Genomic DNA, 21,615 nt, shown 5'->3' on the forward strand with positions numbered 1-21,615 from the left:
GACCTAGCTCGCACGACCCATGAACATGCATGCATGCCCATACGGATCGCGCGCGCAGGCCCAAGGGGCCGAACACCCGTACCCTGCGCGGACGGGCCCGTAGATGGCCCAAATGGCGCAAGTCAGTTCCGCACGCACGCAGGCCCAAACGGCTGAACACCCACACCCCTCGCGGACGGGCCCACGAACAGCCCAAATGACCCAATCCCAGCCCGCAATTCTTGCAGGCCTCCTCCCTCGCAACCCGCACGAACCAGCCGATCCGGCCCATCCGAGTAGCCCAAATCGGCCGTCCCCTCTTTTCCCCCTTTTAAAATATTTAAATTACCTAATTCTTATTTATTTTATTATTTTAAAACTTTTAAAAGGCTTAGGACCCACTTTTCATAATATCCATGTGTTAAAATTAATTTTCACATGGTTTTTAAAAGGATTTCACATGGGATAAATATGGATTTAAATTAATTATTATTTTAATTATAACTCTATCCGTTAATATTAATTAATTAATTAATTTGAGATAGAATAATTATTTTATTTTGAATTTATCCTACATTAAGATAGAATTTTATCTTAGATATTATTTTATTAATTATCTGAAGATTTTTGTACTCATCTAGATTGTTCGGGAAAGGCTATAAATAGACCTTTGCTCCTATGATGTAAAACACACATTTGAAAATAAATTTGAGAGAATTCTTGAGAGTTCTGGCTTTTCTTCTTTTAGTATTTTTGCTAAAAATTAGCTTCTTTAATTTCTTCAAGAAGTAAGAGTCTTTAGAAGTCTTGTTGAGTCAAAGAGTAGGGATCAACATATTAAGTCTGTGACATTTTTTCTTTCCTTGTTTATTTCCCTAATCTTTATTTTTACTTCCCTTTAGGATTGTAAATTCAATTAGAGGGAAGAGTTTAATTCTAGGTGGTTATTATTTCGGTATTACATACATTGAGTGAGTTTCAGGAGTAGATTCGATCCTTCCCATACCTTTTTGCGTCAAATACTGTCTTGGGCTATAATGATCTTCAAAATTCATTAACGTCTAATGTTTTCCAATCATAGTGTATGCAATTGTTATTACTGTACTACATGTTTTGAAAACATCATTTCCTATTCTCATTACATGGATCAATTTTTGATTACCTATAAACCTTATCACTGTGGTACATCTGCAGTCTCCCAAGTTTCCCATGTCTACTTTAAGCTATTGTTTCCTAATTTTTGAAATTCAATATTTGATTATTTGGAGTATATTATCTTAAATCTTTAATAAACCCTCTAAGTATCACCAACATAGACATCATTCGTAAGGGCTTAGGGTTTTAATCTACTGTGGCTGTTCGTATTCATATAGGAAAGTTCACCAATACAGCGGTTTACTTTTACTATTCTGTTTCATATTCACATCCTCCAGGATAGGTGTGTACAAAACTAAATGGGTGTGATGGTTTTTGAAGTAACAGATGTTATTTGTGGTTCCTTATCATACTAGAGTTTTCAAGATCCTTTTTCCCTTTTTCTTATAATTATTGGCATCTTCATGAATTTTCTTTAGTTGAATCGTACTATTCTTCTAAATCCGTCAAGGCTAAATGATTCTTAATATACCCCAATACTTGATCAACTTATTCTTAAAGTCCCTTTGAATGTACATGGTAAGCATGGAATCCACGGCTATTGTCAAGAATCATTAGGAATTACTTGGGGGAAGGGTTCATTTATGAGTTTTATTTATGAGTGATTAAATTTGGTTTTATCTCTTGCAGGATTAGGTATTACACTTTTGAGTTTTCAAAATTTTTAAGTGATCACTCTTAAATATGACCTTAAGATATGAGTTACTTGTTTATCATATTATTGATTTCTCCTTGTTGGTTCAGAGAGAAATCTTCCATGTGTGGTGGGTTATGGGTCTACTACACTTCTGCTGTGCTACTCTAATAATATTTATTTGGGAGTCTATCCTAATATATTAGTATATTGTACTACTTTGTGTTCCCTTTAGGTATATGAGAACTATATGCTGGATTTATCGTTATTTTATTAATGATTTATTTGTCATAACATGTCCATAGTGTCATGGCTTTCTTCTAAGTTTGTAGCAAATCTAGAAAGATTCCTAGTTAGGCTTACTTTGTTTCACTAACTAAAATCACTTTGCATTCACCAAGTATATGATTTATTCATTCTCCTCAAAGCACATGATTACTTAATGACTTATAATTTTAAATCGTGATTGTATCCCTATTTGGAACTTTGCTAGTAGCTTTCGAACAAGTACGGTACCCATTCTTCCTAGGGAATATTCAAAAGGAATTTCTAAAATCCATCAAAGTCTTGATATGTATCAGGTCTCCCAACATCCTTGGATATTAGGAAAGGTTCAAAAAGCATAACTGGTCGTTCAAATATTTCTTTAGTTTATTGTTTTTCCTAGTCACTAGAGAACTTAGAAAAGATATTTTGCTAGAGATTTCTCCATGTTATTTGTGCATTTAAAAATTCTCCTTACAGTCTCTATTCAAATTTGGTTTGTCCCATTTTTGCTTCCTACTTTGAGGTGGAATTTATCGCTCCTATTTGCACTTCCTATTCCTTAACACTATCTCTTACATGCCCACATGTTTTACTTCTCAGCCCTACTTTCTCTAAAATGTTTCCTAATGTTTGTATACTTCATATAGTCCAAACCCTCATGAATCAAAGGAGGCCAACAAAAGTTGCTCTGATACCAACTGTAACAATCCCAGTTTTCAAAGGTGGTTGTTATACCAATCAAACTTGTAAGACTTATTCACATTCTTTTCAATAAATAACACATCAAAACTAAAGACATCAACCTGCATAAATTGAAAATTAAATCAAACTATTATATTTTAACTCGGTTTATTTAATTCTATCTAATATTAATTTTTTTAGTATATACCGAATTTTACTACTACTATAAATTCTAGGTAACATAACAAACTTTGCACTGAACTTGCTAACGAGTCCAATGGTCTCCCCAAATAAGGAAATCTGCCCTGTAATTTTGGGGGTTAGAGAAATATTTTCTTTTGTTTTTCTCTTTGAGAAAGATTGGGCAAATATTTTCAATCTTCTAGATTGAACATAAAATACCTCAAAGCCAATAAATATGAAATTAATTTTTTATAACATAATATATAAAACAATATTAGTTTGTTTAATGATTAAAATTTGAATTTCTATATTAAATTAATAATTTCATTAAGAGATGTATTTAATGAAGGGTGTACATATTAAATTAATCTATTATAGCGAGTGCTACAGAAAAGTATCTATATAATTAATCGCTGAAACTAAAGAACCACTGTATATCAGTTATTCCACAAACTTTCTCTTGGTCCCAATATGGTAAAATTGGATTGTTCCTTCAATTTTCTAGCACTTTTTGTCGCCGCATGACTACTTTTTATACCGACATTTATACAAGATATAAGTCCGTCACCCAAGTATGGACATCATATAATCGACGAGGAATTCTATCAAACTTGTGTCCATAAAGTTAATGGGAGATGCAGCATTGAAGTGTTAGACTCTTTTTTTCTTAGAAAAATAAGGTTAATGTGAGTCGAAATTGTTGTTTGAAAATAATAGATTCTGGGATAAATTGTCACCATGTTGTGGTAGATGTCGTTTTGTCAAGGAAAGAGTTGGAAGCATATGAACTTGTAGCTCACATAAAAAGCAAGGAAACATGGAACTATTGCATATTGAATTATGGGAAGGAAGCACATGTTCCAATCTCTCTTGATAAATGAGTTATAATACATAATTATAGTTTATAATTTTTCATGTATATGTCCAATTTTTTGGATTATTAACAATAATTTTAATTTGAAGCGTATAAAGTATCGAGCTTTTAGCAAGGTATATATATATATCTAGAAAGTTATGTATTGATATATCCTTCATATATTGTTTTGTCAAAATATTTGAAAAGTTATATTGCAAAATAATTTAATTTCATTACAAATACCTAGTTAAATTATATAAATTCACAAAAAAAATCAATTGAAAATTAACATTTAAATAGTAAGTTATATATTAAAAAAGATTGAAAAAAAGATATTTCGTGAGTGTTTATTAATATGACAAAAGATTGAATCAGACCAAATAGACAAAAAAAAAAAAAGAACAACAAAGATTATTTAAATTCATTCGGTTAAGCTCAAATTAAATTGTATATTTTTTTTCGTTACATGATTTTTTGATTAAAAAATAATTAATAAATCTAATAAAGATTAAACTAAATAACAAATTTCATAAACAATAACTATTCATTTATTAGGCCACTTATGGAATTAACAAGACAAAATAATAATATTAGAATATATATGTATATATCTTAAAATCTCAATCCATTTATATGGATGGATACAAATAAAAATTTTTAGGACCCTAATTCCAAATTGGAAATTAAATCAAACTATTATAATTTAATTCGGTCTATTTAATTCCATCCAATATTAATTTTTTAAGCATATACCGAATTTTACCACTACTATAAATTCTAGGTAACATAACAAACTCTGCACTGAACTTGCTAACGAGTCCAATGGTCTCCCCAAATAAGGAAATCTGCCCCGTAATTTTGGGGGGTTAGAGAAATATTTTCTTTTGTTTTTCTCTTTGAGAAAGATTGAGCTAATATTTTCAATCTTCAGGATTGAACATAAAATACCTCAAAGCTAGTAAATGTGAAATTAATTTTTTATAACATAATATATACGACAATATTAGTTTAATTGATAATTAAAATTTTTATTTTTATCATAAATTAATAATTTAATTGAGAGATGTAATTAATGGGGGTTGTACATTTTAAATTAATCTAGTATAAAGAGCATTAAAAAAAATCTATATAATTAATCTCCGAAACTAAAGAACTATTGTATACAAGCTATTCTAAAAACTTTTTCTTAGTCTCAATATGGCAAAATTAGATTGTTCTATCACTTTTCTAGCACTTTTGGTTGCCGCCAAGCTACTTTTTATACCAACACTTTCACAAGATAGAAGTTCATCACCCATGTATGAACATCATCTAATTGATGAGGAATTCTTTCAAATTTGTATCGATAAAGTTAATGGGAGATGCAACATAGAAGTGTTAGAATACTTTTTATCTCACTAAATTCAGGTTAACATGAGATGAGATTGTTGTTTGAAAATAATAGACATGAGGATAGATTGTCCCCATCTTCTGGTAGATGTCACTTTGTCAATGAAATAGTTACAGGGATATGAACTTGTAGCTCGTAAAAAAAAAGGAAATATAGAACTAATGCATATTGAATTATAGGAAGGAAGCAATGAGTTATAATACATAACTGTAGTTTATAATTTATCCTGTATATGTCCATTTTTCTGGACTATTAATAATAAATATAATTTTAAGCGTATAAAGTATAGATCTTTTAGTAAGGTAAATATAAATGTATATCTACAAAGCTATATATTGATATATCCTTCATATACTGTTTTATTAAAATATTTTAAAAGTTATAAATTGCTAAATAATTTAATTTTATGGAATACACCTGGTTAAATTATAAAAATTCACAAAGAAAAAAATCATTCGGAAATTAATACTCAAACAATATGTTATGTATGATATTTCTTGGATGTTTATTAATATAAAACAGGATTGAATCAAAATGAATACAAAAAAAAACCACAAAGACAATCGAAATTCTTTTGGTTCAGTTCGAAATAAATTTTACATTTTTTGCTTACATGATATTTTTAATTAAAAAATAATTAATAAATCTAATCAAAATAAAAAGTAAATAATAAATTTCATAAACATTAATTATTCATTTAATGTGTAATTTACAGAATTAATAAAACAAAACAATAATCGAAGAATACATATATCTTAAAATGTCATTCCATCTAATATGAAAGGAATCATATAAAATTTTTCTGGACCTTTAATTCCAAATTGAAAATTAAATTAAACTACTGTATTCTAATTCGTTCTATTTAATTCCATCTAATATTAATTATTTAGTATATGCCGAATTTTACCACTATTCTAAACTCTAGGTACCATTACAAACTTTGCATTGAACTTGCTAATGAGTCCAATGGTCTGCCCAAATAAGAAAAATCTGACCCATAATTTGAGGGATTGGATAAACATTTTCTTTTGTTTTTCTCTTTTTGAATGATTGAGCAAATATTTTGAATTATGTGAATTGAACATAAAATACCTCAAAGCCAATAAATATGAAAGTAATTTTTTTATAACATAATATATTTGTTAATATAAGTTTGCTTGATGATTAAAATTTGAATTTTTATATTAAATTAATAATTTAATTAAGAGATCTAATTAATTAAGGGTGTACATATTAAATTAATTTATTATAGCGAGCGTTACAGAAAGTATCTATATAATTAGTCACTGAAACTAAAGAACCATTGTACACAAGCTATTTTGAAAACTTTCCCTTGCTCCCAGTATGGCGAAATTGGATTGTTCCATCACTTTTCTGGCACTATTTTTCGCCGCAGGACTGCTTTTTGTACCGGCACTTTCAGAGGATATAGCCCCGTCACCCAAGTCCGAGCATCATATAGTCGATGAGGAATTCTTTCAAACTTGCGTCCAGAAAGTTAACGGGAGATGCAGCTTGAAGTGCTGGGATACCTTTTAGCTCCCAAAAATCAGCTCAACGTGAGTCGAGATTGTTGTTTGAAAATAATAGAGTCCGAGATAGACTGTCACCATATTTTGGTGGATGTTGTTTTGTCAATGAGACAGTTAGAGGCATATGAACCTGTAGCCCACAGCAAAAGCAAGGAAGTATGGAACTATTGCATAACGAATTACGGGAAGGAAGCCCATGCTCCGATCTCTCTTGACAAATGAGTTATAATACATTAATTGTAGTTTATAATTTCTCCTGTATTTGTCCATTTTTCTGGACTATTAATAATGATTTTAATTTCAAGCATATAAAGTATAGAGCTTTAAGCAAGGTATATATGTATCTACAAAGTTGCACATTGACATATCCTTGATATATTGTTTTATCAGAATATTTGAAAAGTTATATGTCCCAAAATAATTTAATTTTATCAAATGGACGGGGTTAAATTTTTTTTTTTATGAATTCATGGAGAAAATATCATTAGAAAATTAACACTCAAACAGTAAGTTATGTATGGCATTTCATGGGTGTTTGTTGATATTAAAAAGGAGACAATCAGTCCGAATAGGGCCAGAAAAAAAAAACGCTAACGCTATCTAAATTTATTCGGTTCAGCTCAAATTAAATTCTATATATTTTTTTCCTCACATGATGTTTTTAATTAAAATAAATAAATAAACCTAATAAGAACAAAACTAAATAATAAATTTCGTAAACCATACTTATTCACTTAATATGTAATATACGGAATTAACAAAACAAAACAATAATCTAAGAATATACATATCTTAAAATCTCAATCCGTTTTGTTTGGAAGGAATCAATAAAAATTTTTAGGACCTCCAATTACAAATTGAAAAATAAATCAAACTACTATATTCTTATTGATCTATTTAACTCAATCTAATAATAACATTTTAGTACATACTGAATTTTAGCACTATTGTAAATTCTAGGTCCCATAACAAACTTCGCACTTAACTTGCTGACGAGTCCAATCAACCTGCCCAAATAAGGAAAACCTGCCTCGTAGTTTGAGGCATTGGAGAAATATGTTCTTTTGTTTTTCTCTTTGAGAAAGGTTGGACAAATATTTTAATCCCGTGGATCGAACGTAAAATACCTCAAAGCCAATAAATATGAAATTAATTTTTTATAAGGTAATATGTATGTCAATATTAGTTCGTTTAACTATTAAAATTTGAATTTCTATCTTAAATTAATAACTTAATTAATGGATGTAATTAACGGAGGAGGGTGTAGATGTTAAATTAATATGTTATAGTGAGCGTTATAAAAAAAACATCTATATAATTCATCTCTAAAATTGAAGAACCATTGTACACAAGCTATTTTGAAAACTTTCCCTTGCTCCCAGTATGGCGAAATTGGATTGTTCCATCACTTTTCTGGCACTATTTTTCGCCGCAGGACTGCTTTTTGTACCGGCACTTTCAGAGGATATAGCCCCGTCACCCAAGTCCGAGCATCATATAGTCGATGAGGAATTCTTTCAAACTTGCGTCCAGAAAGTTAACGGGAGATGCAGCATTGAAGTGCTGGGATACCTTTTAGCTCCCAAAAATCAGCTCAACGTGAGTCGAGATTGTTGTTTGAAAATAATAGAGTCCGGGATAGACTGTCACCATATTTTGGTGGATGTCGTTTTGTCAATGAGACAGTTAGAGGCATATGAACCTGTAGCCCACAGCAAAAGCAAGGAAGTATGGAACTATTGCATAACGAATTACGGGAAGGAAGCCCATGCTCCGATCTCTCTTGACAAATGAGTTATAATACATTAATTGTAGTTTATAATTTCTCCTGAATTTGTTCACTTTTCTGGACTATTAATAATGATTTTAATTTCAAGCATATAAAGTATAGAGCTTTAAGCAAGGTATATATGTATCTACAAAGTTGCACATTGATATATCCTTGACATATTGTTTTATCAGAATATTTGAAAAGTTATATGTCGCAAAATAATTTAATTTTATCAAATGGACAGGGTTAAATTTTTTTTTTTATGAATTCATGGAGAAAATATTTATTTGGCTTTGGTTTTTTCTTTTTCCTCAGTTTTTATGTTTTTATTCTGGCTTTGGCAATTGAATTGCAAACCTCAGGCTTGTCTTGCCCACTAACAAATATGATAACCACAGAGACAAAGAGCTTGTGGTTACTTCTTTGGCCATTGTTGAGCTTCTGAATTCTATTATGTCTTCCATAAACCTTCTAAATGGATCTGACAAATTCAGCTAAAAATTATATTCTATGGCCAGCATATGGAATAAGGTTAAATGAGTTTTATTTATTAGATAAGGACCTAACATCACACCAGGATCTTAAACACACTTGAAAATCTCATACTGTTGAGATCCTAAAAAATCATGAATAGTTACAATAGTTGATAACAACTCTCATGTACTCGAATAGTCATGGTTGATCGGATTCTCATGTACTCTTTTGTGTCCATAAATAATAATTGTAAATCAAAACGAAGATACGTAATTTTTGAAGAATAAAATCTCAGTTTATTATTCTCTCTAAACTTTATATCCCTCTCTCTCTTCTCTTCTCTCTCTGTTATCTCTTCTCTCTATATATTTTTCTCTTTCTCTCTCTAACAACCTCTCTCTATATATATTTCTCTCTCTTTCTAAAACATTTTTCTTTCTCTCTCTATTTCTTTCTCCCTCTAAAATCTCCACTCTCTCTTTCTCACAAACTCTCTTCTTCTCTCTTCCCAACTTCCTCTCTTCTCTCTTTTCAGAATCTTCTTTTCTTCCCTAAAATTCAAATTCTGCACCAATATTTTCTTAAATTCAACTTCTGCCCCACTATTTCCTCAAATACAAATTTTGCCCCAATATTTTCTAAATTTTAGATTCTGCCCAACCTTTCAAATTTTCTCATAATCACCCCAAAATCATTCAAAGTTTAATATTTTTCTAAATTGAAGGTCCGGTGAATTACATGTCAAAACCAGATCCTAACAATTTAGTATCAGAGGCAGGTTCTAGATCCCAATGGGAGCCGATGATGGCCGACATTGCGAAATTTTCGATCAGATAGAGGAAAAACTCAATCTGATGATCCAGTTGTTGAGTGGTGACGTTACCTCTCTGGAGGACGCAAAACCAATGGCCTCTATTGCAGCTGTGCGCGAAGTGCAGAGTGGGACTCTTCTTTTCCCTATGGGGCATGACGAAGAAGATGAAACAAAAAGGGGTAAACTGGCTTTTAACAAGGCAAACCCTAAAACCGGTTCAATGACTAAATCAGTTGAAAAAACACTAAAACTGTTGGTTCGAGCCGGACTAATTCAAAGACAATATGAGGCCAGACTAAACCCGTGTCAAACCGAATTAGTTTATTGAACCAAACCGATCAGACCCCAGTGGACCGAATCGAACCACTCAATCTCTCTGTCACTCATATTCCCTTGTTCTCTCTTGGTCTCTCACTGATGAAAACAAAACAGAAGAAGGAGAAGCGGAAGAAGAGGAAGTGGAAGAAGAAAAAACAGAAGAAAAATGAAAAAAAAAGTGGGAAAGGAAACAAAAGAAGCGAAAGAAGAAAAGATACAAAAGATCCACATGAAGTTCTTCGGTAGCACATTAAAATATATACATATATATAAATTAATAATATCTATATATAATCATAATAAATAGTAATAATATCCTTAGATAGCAAATGTTGGAAGCTGAATTTCAACCTTGGGGACAAGGTTGATATCCAAGGAGAAGAAATTGTTGAGATCCTAGAAAATCATGAATAATTGTAATGGTTGATAAGAATTCTCACGTACTCAAATAGTTGCAATGGTTGATAAAAATTCTCATGTAACCTTTCATGTTTATAAATAATAGTTGTAAATCAAATCTAAGGAATGTAATTTTTGTAGAATAAAATCTCAGTTTATTATTCTCTCTCTAAACTTTCTATCTCTCTTATCTCTTCTCTCTTCTCCCTGTTATCTCTTCTCTCTATAAATTTCTCTTTCTCTCTCTAAAAGCCTCTCTCTATATATATATTTCTCTCTTTCTCTCTCTAACAGTCTCTCTGTTTCTAAGACAATCTTTCTTTCTCCCTCTAAAATCTCCACTCTCTCTCTTACAAACTCTCCTCTCTCCCTGACTTCCTCTCTTCTCTCTTTTCAGAATCTTCTTTTCTTCCCTAAAATTCAAATTCTGCACCAATATTTTCTTAAATTTAACTTCTGCCCCACTATTTCCTCAAATACAGATTCTGTCCCAATAGTTTCTCAATTTCAAATTCTGCCCCAACCTCTCAAATTTTCTCAGAATTACCCCAAAATCATTTAAATTTATATATTTTTAACTAACTAATTATTATATATATTATTACTTTAACTGAAAATTTAAATATATTATCATTTTTTTATTTTTAAAAATTATAAGGAAACATCAAATTCAATTTCATCTGAAGATAAATCAGGCTTATAGTCCTTGAGGACGAGCAGGGATCCTTTCAAATTCCATACTTCACGACTGCAGACTCTTTTCTTATCTTCCTCTTGATATATATATATATATATATATATATATATAGGTAAACACTACGGACATCTCTTTTATTATATATGGTGTTCTTCCCTTGTTAATAGATATGGATAAGCTCTGTACAGTATAGGACAGGTAAGCTGCGTAAAACCTATGAACAGCCACCATTAATCAAAGTCAGAGCCATACTTTACAAATTAAAATTCATGAAATAATTTCCCACATCTCCACCGAGCCGCCTCATATGCTATATAAATACCCTACAACCTCAGGAACTCATCCTCACTTGTTCTATTGAATTTTACATATAAGAGAAACAAAAACAATTTAGAGAAAAAGGAATGGCGTCTGAATTCCCAAGTAAGTACGGATCAACTCTTCTTTTCATATATAAGGGTAATTAATTAGTGCACAATTATAAGAAATTATATACATATACATATATGTATGGGTGTTGCAGGTAAAAACTCATGGCCGGAACTTGTTGGGAAAAACGGAGATGAGGCAGGGGAAACCATAAAGAGAGAAAATCCAAATGTCTTGGAAGCCATCGTGTTGTTGGAAGGAACTCCGGTGATCAAGAATTTTAGCTGCAACAGGGTTTGGGTTTAGGTAAGCGATTGCAAGATTGTTACTCTAGTTCCTACTATAGGCTAACATTGCCCCACGTAATTTCATATAATAAATGTAATAATACATGGGCTAGTTTCTTGACTGATCTAGCTTCCATTGTAACCAAATAAATAAATAAGTAGTTTTTATTTAATTTTCAATAATTAGTAAATTCTCTTATGTTATTTTTCTTTAGATATTTATTTGAATAATTGGAAATAAATAAATGTGACTGATATTTTATGTGATTTAATAGTTTATTATATATTAATATTATATCCTATTTTCTAATTATATACAATTTGGATTTTAATTTGATTTAAAAATTTTATTTAATTTCAATGCAAATCAAATTTTGGAGGGTAATTAGAAACCAAACTAAATTAAACTATTTCGGTTTAGTTTTTCAATTGGGTTAAATTTTTTAGTTTGGACAAAATAACTTGTAATACCCAAATTAATTTTTTGTAATTTAAATTAATTTGTAAATGTAGTTTTTTTAATTTTTTATTTTAATTTAGTATAAAAATGAAAAAAATTTGAAAGAGAATGAAATTGAAAATAATTTTGAAAAAAAAAACAAGTAAAATTTTGGATTTTGAGGGTATTTTTGAAAGAAAAATCGAAAACTATGGGTCAAAATGTAATTTAAAAAAGTTATACCACATAAGATGCCCGGTTAGTAGCTCTTACGAACTAGAACGCGCCACGTGGCAACGAACACTGACACGGTGCCACACGGGAGGCCACGCGGGCGATCCGCGTGCCCGCGATCGAACCGTCCATATTCGCTCCCGCGTGCACAGACGACCTGGATGTGTTCTCTCCCTAAACGCGCTTGGACGGTCAGATTTAAATGCGATCAACGGTCCAGATCCACTTCTTATTTAAACGCGATTGGACGGTTCATATCAGATAGCGATGAACGGTCTAGATTCACTCCCTATTTAATTGTGATCAGACGTTTCAGATCAATCGCGATGGACGGCCCATATTAAAAGGGGACGAATATAAATAATCCTCTTCACACCAAATCCTAAGCCTAGCCGTCAGACACCCTCATCGGAGAAAAAGACCCAACCGCTGGAAAGGAGAACCACCACCATCCACCGCCGCGCCGGAGCCACTTCCGATCGCCAAAAGAAGTAACAAAATTTCTTTTTGCTCATAATTCAATTTTAAACACCCCCGTGGCCATATCGGAGTAAAATGATCAACCAATTGGCCAAAAACTACGGGCAAAGCCCGGCAGTGCCGCTGCAAAAAATTTAAAAAACCACATCCGATAAGGCCCTTTCCGATTTCCGTTATGCAAAATTTTTTCACCGTTTCCTTCTCTACAGGTTGACCAAAGTAAAACACTCAACCGCAAAAGCGAGCTAGCGGAGCCGCCTCACCGAAGAGCCCTGCTGCTGGTGAGTTTCAGTTTTTCAATTTTTTCGGCCAACTGAGGTCCCTTAATGTGTTTTCTCGGAAGGATTGATGCAAAATTGGCCAAAAATAGGCAACCTGAGGTGGATCACCATCGCGGGCAGCGGCGTCGTCGCCGAAGCACGGTGGAGCCACTGTGCTGGAATTTCAAAATTAGCCAAAAAGAGGTCCTGATACTGTTTTTGGATTTTTTGGGATATTTGTAGATACTTGTAGCGTGTTTTAATTTCCGAAGAAAAATTCAGGGAATCCGGGGACCGCAACGGGCACAGTCAATAAGTTTCATTTTTTAGGCATCGAATTGAGTAAGAATCTCTTACTCTATTCTCTGTTATGGAATTGAAGTTAAATTATTAATAATACGGTATTTTATACAATTTAAAAAATATTCATAATTAATTATGTGTTCGAAAATTATATATTATTGTTTCTGTTAATTATTTTTACGGTTTGAATGCATGATAGTATCTGATTGATCGATTTTACAGCTTTGAATGCATGTATTGTTTATTTTATGGGTTTACGGTTGAATTGGAAAAAAGAGAGATTAAAGAAAAATGGAAAATTGTGTGATTAAGTGAATGGATGAAGCGACAACCTTACTGGATATCCTGAGAGATGGTAGACGAACTGGGCGTATAGAAAATCCTACCGTGAATGTTGCTTCATACCGGATGGGGTATCGAAGTTTGGTAATTTGACACTCATACCAGATAGGGTATGGGGACGACCCATTTCACCATCACACTGGACAGAGTATTGAGGTTTAGTGGTTTGGCGCTCATATCGGACTGGGTATGAAGACGGCCCGTTAATTTGAAATGTTAAAGGAAATGGTTCACGTGTTGTAGGAACATCCTTATAAACCCCCATGGATACTAATAGGTTGATAAAGGATAGAATTGTTATTCAAATCGATTGCATATGAAATCATTCTTTGAGTTATGTTATTATCTCTATAAGTTGTTTTGTAAATCTCACTACAGTAAATAGATGGCAAAAGATTTTGTTTATGATAAATGAATTTATTTAATTAAGAGCTCCATTAGTTGTTTTGATTTTTCTACCAACCTTCATTTCTATGTCGTTGAATAGCGTGATATTCTTACTGGGATAGCGTAGCTCATTTCTTATTTAACCATTTTAGATAAAGATGACCAGAATCCAGAGGCTGATCCATAAGAGAGTTGCGAGTAGCATACCAGTTTTATTTATTTTCCGTTTATTTCATTAATTTTTTGTATTTCCTTCAAAAGTGTAATTTATGTAGCACTATTTAGTACTTTAAGTGTACTATTTAGTACTTTATTTATTTTCCGTTTATTTCATTAATTTTTTGTATTTATTTCAAAAGTGTAATTTCTGTAGCATTATTTAGTACTTTAAGTTATTGTGTAAGAAATATAGACACTAACTAATTATTTCGTTTCCACACTTAATTTATGAATTATTTCTTTTAAAATTTCGGAACCGTTACATAACTTACAACCTACGCAATGCATTATTTACTTAAGGCACACATGAATATTACCTAAAGAAAACCAATAATATATTGACGTATAAATTAATGTCACTACAATGTATATAAATCTATTGAACTCAAGAATGGTCTTGCCCATAAATAACATCTTAATTTGTAATTAATTCCCTTCTTTAATGCATTTTTAAGTTTCTGATTTAAGAAAAAACACTTATATCCCACCTCATCAGCTATGTAAATCCATCAACTCATCTTCACTTGTTTTATTGAATTATAGAGAGAAAATGTCATCTGATTGCCCAGGTCAGTATGGATCAACCTTTTTTTCTCTCAATTTTATTTTAATAAAAGTGAATGATTAATTCTTATTTTCTAGTAATATCTTACTAATTGATACAATTGGTTAAATCTCGTAAAATTATTTCATAGAAATTTATTGATATATATATATATATATTTTATAATATTAAATAATCAGTATTCTTTCTGTTTTTATTGTTACAAAAAATTCAATTTTTGTGTAAAAAAGACCCCTATTATCTCTTTAGTTTATCACATATTTTATTAAGTAATCAAATTATTTAACCTAACATGTCCGGTTGACACCTAGACTAAACTCTTACAATTTTATTAGGAAAAAAAAAATGTAAAAAGTGAAGTCTCTTATTTTGTCAGTAATTTAATTTAGAAATATTACATGTGTATATATAAGTTAATGAATTAATGCATAGTTATAAGAAAATATACATATGTATATATGGGTGTTGCAGGTAAAAACTCATGGCCGGAGCTTGTAGGGAGAAACGGAGATGAGGCAGCGGAAATTATAAAGAGAGAAAATCCACTTGTGGCTGAAGCCACTGTGTTGCCGGAAGGAAATAAGGTGATCCTAGATTTTGACTGCGGAAGGGTTTGGATTAGGGTCAACGCGTGCAACATTGTAACCGTAGTTCCTCATACAGGCTAATATTCTCTACCTGGATTTTTAATTAATTTTCTTAAGTTCAGAGTCGTCCTCATAATATTGTGATATTAATTTAATTCCTTATAATAAATAAATAAATATATAATGTGTCTTTATTTGAAATTAATTAAAATTTTTGTGAATCATTTCCATTTTCGAGAATACTCAATACAAAGGTAATTTTTGAGAAAATATTTTTAATATTGTGGGTTGAACATAAAATACCTCGAAACCTATGAGACTAATTTTTTATGACATAATATATATGTTAATATTAATTTATTTAATAATTAAAATTTGAATTTCTAAGAGATGTAATTAATAGAGGGTGTACATTTTAAATTAATCTATTATAGGGAACGTTACAAAAAAATATCTAGGAGATTGGATTAAATTTTTATTGGACCGAGCCCAAATGGAAATGGGCTAGATATGTGTTCAGATTTTATTTGGTCTAGGAGACAAAAACAAAAAATGAAGGGATGTGAGGGATCTAAACCTGAGTTGGCCGACCCTAATAGAAAACCAGGCTAGGGAAGAGAGAGAAGCCCGTGGTGGGCTGAACGTTAAGAAAAAAAGAAATCATATATGTATATATAGAAGACAGCTGAAGTTTGATCCAAATAATAGTGGGTCGAACCCATAGAAAAGATCTTTTAGAAAGAAAGATTTTGGTCTAATGAACCTGGTGAGGCCAAGTCCATAGGAAGCGTATAAGAAAAATTTAAAATACTAGTGGGCCAAATCTTCCTAAAATGGATTAGAAGTGAAAAGGTTTTGGGTAGGTCGAAGGATGGGAAAGAAAATAAAACTTAGTTTGAGGTAATAAATATGAAATTAATTTTTTATAACATAATATATATGTTAATATTAGTTTGTTTGATGATTAAAATTTGAATTTCTATATTAAATTAATAATTTAATTAAGATTTGTAATTAATAGAGGGTGTATATATTAAATTATTACAAAAAAATATCTATATAATTAATTTCTGAAACTAAAGAACCATTGTACATAAGCTATTCCAAAAATTTTTTTTTGTGCCCAATAAAATAAAATTGGATTGTTCCATCACTTTATTGGCACTTTTTGTTCCTACAGGATTACTTTTTATACTAACATTTTCACAAGATATAAATTCGTCACTCAAGTATAGACATCATATAATTGATGAAGAATTCTATCAAACTTGTGTCCATAAAGTTAGTGAGAGATGCAACATAGAAGTGTTAGAATACTTTTTTTTCCAAAAAAATTAAGTTAACATGAGTCGAGATTGTTGTTTGAAAATAAAAAATTCCGGGATAAATTATCACCATCTTGTGATGGATGTCGTTTTGTCAATAAAATAATTACAGGCATATGAACCTGTAGCTCACCAAAAAACAAGGAAGTATGGAATGCATATTGAATTACAGAAAGGAAACGCGTGCTCCAATCACTCTTGACAAACGAGTTATAATACATAATCATAGTTGATAATTTCTCCCACATATATCTATTTTTCTGGGCTATTAATGTTAATTTTAATTTGAAGCATATAAAGTATCGAGCTTTTAGCAAGGTATATGTATACTTACAAAGTTATATATTGATATATCCTTCATATATTATTTTATCAAAATATTTAAAAGTTATATATTGTAAAATAATTTAATTTCATCACATAGACCTGGTTAAATTATATGAATTCACAAAAAAATCAGTTGAAAATTAACATTCAAATAATAGGTTATGTATGATATTTCATGAGTTTTTATTAATATGAAAGAAGATTGAATTAGATCAAATAGGCCAAAAAAAAAAAAACAGACTATCTAAATTTATTTGGTTAAATTCAAATTAATTGTAAATATTTTTCCTTACATGAGTTTTAATTAAAAAATAATTAATAAATCTAATAAAAATAAAACTAAATAATAAATTTCATAAACAATAATTATTTATTTAATAGATCATTTATGGAATTAATAAGATAAAATAATAATCTAAGAATATATATACCTTAAAATCTCGGTCCATTTAATCTGGACGGAATGAAATAAAACTCTTTAGGACATCTAATTCCAAATTGAAAATTAAATCAAACTATTGTATTCTAATTCGTTCTATTTAATTTCATCTAATATTAATTGTCTAGTATATGCCGAATTTTACCACTACTATAAACTCTAGGTACCATAACAGACTTTGCACTGAACTTGCTAATGAGTCCAATGATCTGCCCAAATAAGGAAAATTTGACCCATAATTTGAGGGATTGGAGAAATATTTTCTTTTGTTTTTCTCTTTTTGAATGATTGGGCAAATATTTTCAATCTTGTGGATTGAATATAAAATACCTCAAAGCCAATAAATATGAGAGTAATTTTTTTTAACATAATATATTTGTTAATATCATTTTGCTTAATGATTAAATTTTGAATTTCTATCTTAAATTAATAATTTAATTAAGAGATATAATTAATGAAGGGTGTACATATTAAATTAATCTATTACAGCGAGCATTACAAAAAAGTATCTATCTAATTAGTCGTTGAAACTAAAGAACTATTGTACACAAGCTATTCCAAAAACTAAAGAACCACTGTACACAAGCTATTCCAAAAACTTTCTTTTGGTCCCAATAAGGCAAAATTGGATTGTTCCTTCAATTTTCTGGCACTTTTTGTCACTGCAGGACTACTCTTTATACCGATATTTTCACAAAATATAAGTTTGTCACCCAAGTATGGACACCATATAATTGATGAGGAATTCTATCAAACTTGTGTCCATAAAATTAATGGGAGATGCAACATTGAAGTGTTAGAATATTTTTTTCTCAAGAAAATAAGGTTAACGTGAGTCGAAATTGCTGTTTGAAAATAATATATTCTAGGATTGATTGTCACCATCTTGTGGTGGATATCGTTTTGTCAATGAAACAGTTGCAGACATATGAACTTGTAGCTCACAAGAAAAACAAGGAAGTATGGAACTATTGCATATTGAATTATGGGAAGGAAGTACATGCTCCCATCTCTCTTGACAAATGAGTTATAGAACATAATTGTAGTTTATAATTTTTCCTATATATGTCCATTTTTTTGGATTATTAACAATAATTTTAATTTGAAGCGTATAAAATATCGAGTTTTTTGCAAAGTATATATATCTACAAAGTTATATATTGATATATATCCTTCATATATTGTTTCATCAAAATATTTGAAAAGTTATATATTGCAAAATAATTTAATTTTATCATATAGACCTAGTTTGTAACAACCCCAGTTTTCAAAGTTGGTTGTTATACTAATCAAACATGTAAGATTTATTCACATTATTTTTAATAAATAACACATCAAATCTCAAGACATCAACCTGCATAAATTTTCATTCCATTTGAAACTCATGTATACATATATATACTCGTGTATACTAAATCTCATTTACCTCATTTACAATGCCAAACTAGATTATCAAGTGTTAATAATGGAAGTATAAGTAATTCCATCTAAATGAGACATGTATATGTGTAATTATATCAAAACAATCTCATACCATGCTCTAAATCAACGATAATTGCTCTATGGTACGCCTTACTTATTCCAAAGTTTGAACACACGCTTCTTGTACATCCGATTCTTACTCTTGTTTTATCTGCTCTGTAATATATAACATGTAATGAGCTATATAGCCCAGTAAGTAAAATTTAAAATTCACATCAAAACAAGTAAAAAATTTACATCTAACTTCCCGGTACTGGGCATTATCCAACTTAACCATTTCCCTTCCTTTCTCTCACTATCATTGGTCATATATGTAGTCTCTGCATTCAGCATAGCAAACCCTAACCCATTACAACAAGTTTTTGCTCTGCTTACTCCTAATTTCCCTCCTAAAAAGTCATCTATTCACAACCATATACCTCCATTTGCCTGTCCCTAATTCTTCCCAACTTAGTCTACCCCTAGCAGGTCTATTTTCCTTTAACCATAATTTGCCCAGTATCTTAGTCTAACTCCCACCGTAAACCTCTCCTCAACTTCTTAAATTTGCCTAATGGAGCACCAACGCCTCTCAAATTATTAAGAACACCCTCACCAAACTCCCCACGTTTTTCTCTTCAGTTCAGCCCGTATTTCCCCCCTCTTCCCCTGATTTATTTTATTTCCCACAGCCCCTATCCTAATTTCTACCCCTAACGCTAATTACCATCAATCCAGCTTCCCTCTTGACATATTTACAACATTTCCATGGTGCTTAAGCCACTGGATATTCACCCATTCCACAGTTATAGCCATTAGATGTACCAAGATTGCAAACATAAAAGAAAAGAGAAAAGTAACTAAAACGAAGAAGAAAGAAGGAAAAAAATATAGATAAATAATTAGTTCTTGGGTCATCAAACCCTCGACCCAGCCACTTGGCCACAATAGAATCCCATATTCCTTCACCTCCAGATCATAGAACCGCAAATATTACAATTGCCCACCAATTGCATGTCAATGCCAATCACACACACCTGACGCATCGAACCCTCGACCCAACCACTAGGCCATAATAGAATCCTATATTCCTTCAAATTTGGATCACAGAATGGTAAATATTACAATTTCCCACCAACGACATATCAATGCCAATCACACACACTCAGGGCATCGACCCCTCAACCAAATAACTGGGACTACTGTATTGTAATTTTAGCATATTCCAAGCACAACAAGCACATGAACACAATGAATATACTAGAGTAAAGCAAATGTGTAAATCCCCAAGCATTAAACGTATGAGGGTCACCATGCATTTTTTAAAAAATATTCACCAAGAAAATACATATATATATAAATCGACACACATTTCAATTTTCCTCTTCCCCCTCTCTTCTCTTAATTAGTTCGGTTAGCCATTTTTTCCTCTCTCTGTCCAAGCTTAATTAATCACAGAATTTTCTCCATTCCCTTAGTTCAGAACCTCTTTAAACCAATCCAGTAAAGACCTCCCAGTTTTGAGCTCCTTCCCACAAACTTTTACTCTGTCTCTCTTTTCGTTCTTCTCTATTATTATTAGGAACTTTAACATAACTATCTTTGCCTCCTAGATCCTCCTCCTGAATCAGTTCTATACCACCCAAACACAAAAAGAAGAAATCACAAAGAACTTATAATGTAAATTTCTATTTGAGCAATGAAGAGCAAATGGTACTTGCTTCTCGGATATGTATAATGATGATTCAACACAGTCTCTCCTTCCTCTCCCTACACCCCCGCGTCAATGATGTTGCTCTGGTAAGTTCACTTATTGTTCACCCTCCCCTTAGCTTCTTTCGATATCACTATTCCCTCTCTCTTTTTCTCTCTAGGTCACCACTCTCATTCTCCCTCAAGTTTCCTCTCCTCTCTTTATACTAAACTCATCCTCCCCCCTTGTTGTGTTACAGGTGAGAAGAGAAAAGGGAGGTCATTCAGGCTTGGGGCTAGGCCTATGGGCTTAGGTCTTTTGGATTGGGCTGAAGAAAACATTGTGCTAGCTGGGTGTTACAAATCTCTCCTTTAAAAAAAAAGATTGGGTTCTCAAAATTTACGAGCAGGGGTTCAAAACATATTTACTCATTTCCAAGTTCTTCCTCAACTTGGTGGTGTCGTTATAATGTTATTACTGAAAAGATTTGTTTAGTTTGTAAACACTTCTTTCCTAACTTCTATGACTAAGGTATAATTGTTAGGATTTGGTCTCTTAATTCTAAATATTTTAACAGTTATAGTTATTAGTGTCTCACTGTAATTTCTTTAGAATTTTTTATCAAGCAAAAGGAATATTGATGTGATCTTAGACAACCTATAATTAGTTCTAAAAATGAAACCTTGCATCAATGAGGAATGCCCAGAATGGGAGAGTAGTTTCATCCCTGAACGCTGTCCTAATTGGG

General features: G+C 31.3%; 1 protein-coding gene across 1 annotated transcript; it reads left to right on the plus strand.

The window, feature by feature from the left end:
- Window positions 1-8,060: 8,060 nt before the first annotated feature.
- Window positions 8,061-8,471, plus strand: LOC148240446 (protein DOWN-REGULATED IN DIF1 11-like). The gene has a single exon (XM_088210315.1). It carries the CDS (start codon window positions 8,061-8,063, stop codon window positions 8,469-8,471), a length of 411 nt encoding a protein of 136 aa, XP_088066441.1.
- Window positions 8,472-21,615: the final 13,144 nt, after the last annotated feature.

The sequence above is a fragment of the Carica papaya genome, chromosome 8 (assembly GCF_054855325.1).
Source record: "Carica papaya isolate Zhongbai chromosome 8, ASM5485532v1, whole genome shotgun sequence".
Classification (NCBI taxonomy): domain Eukaryota; kingdom Viridiplantae; phylum Streptophyta; class Magnoliopsida; order Brassicales; family Caricaceae; genus Carica; species Carica papaya.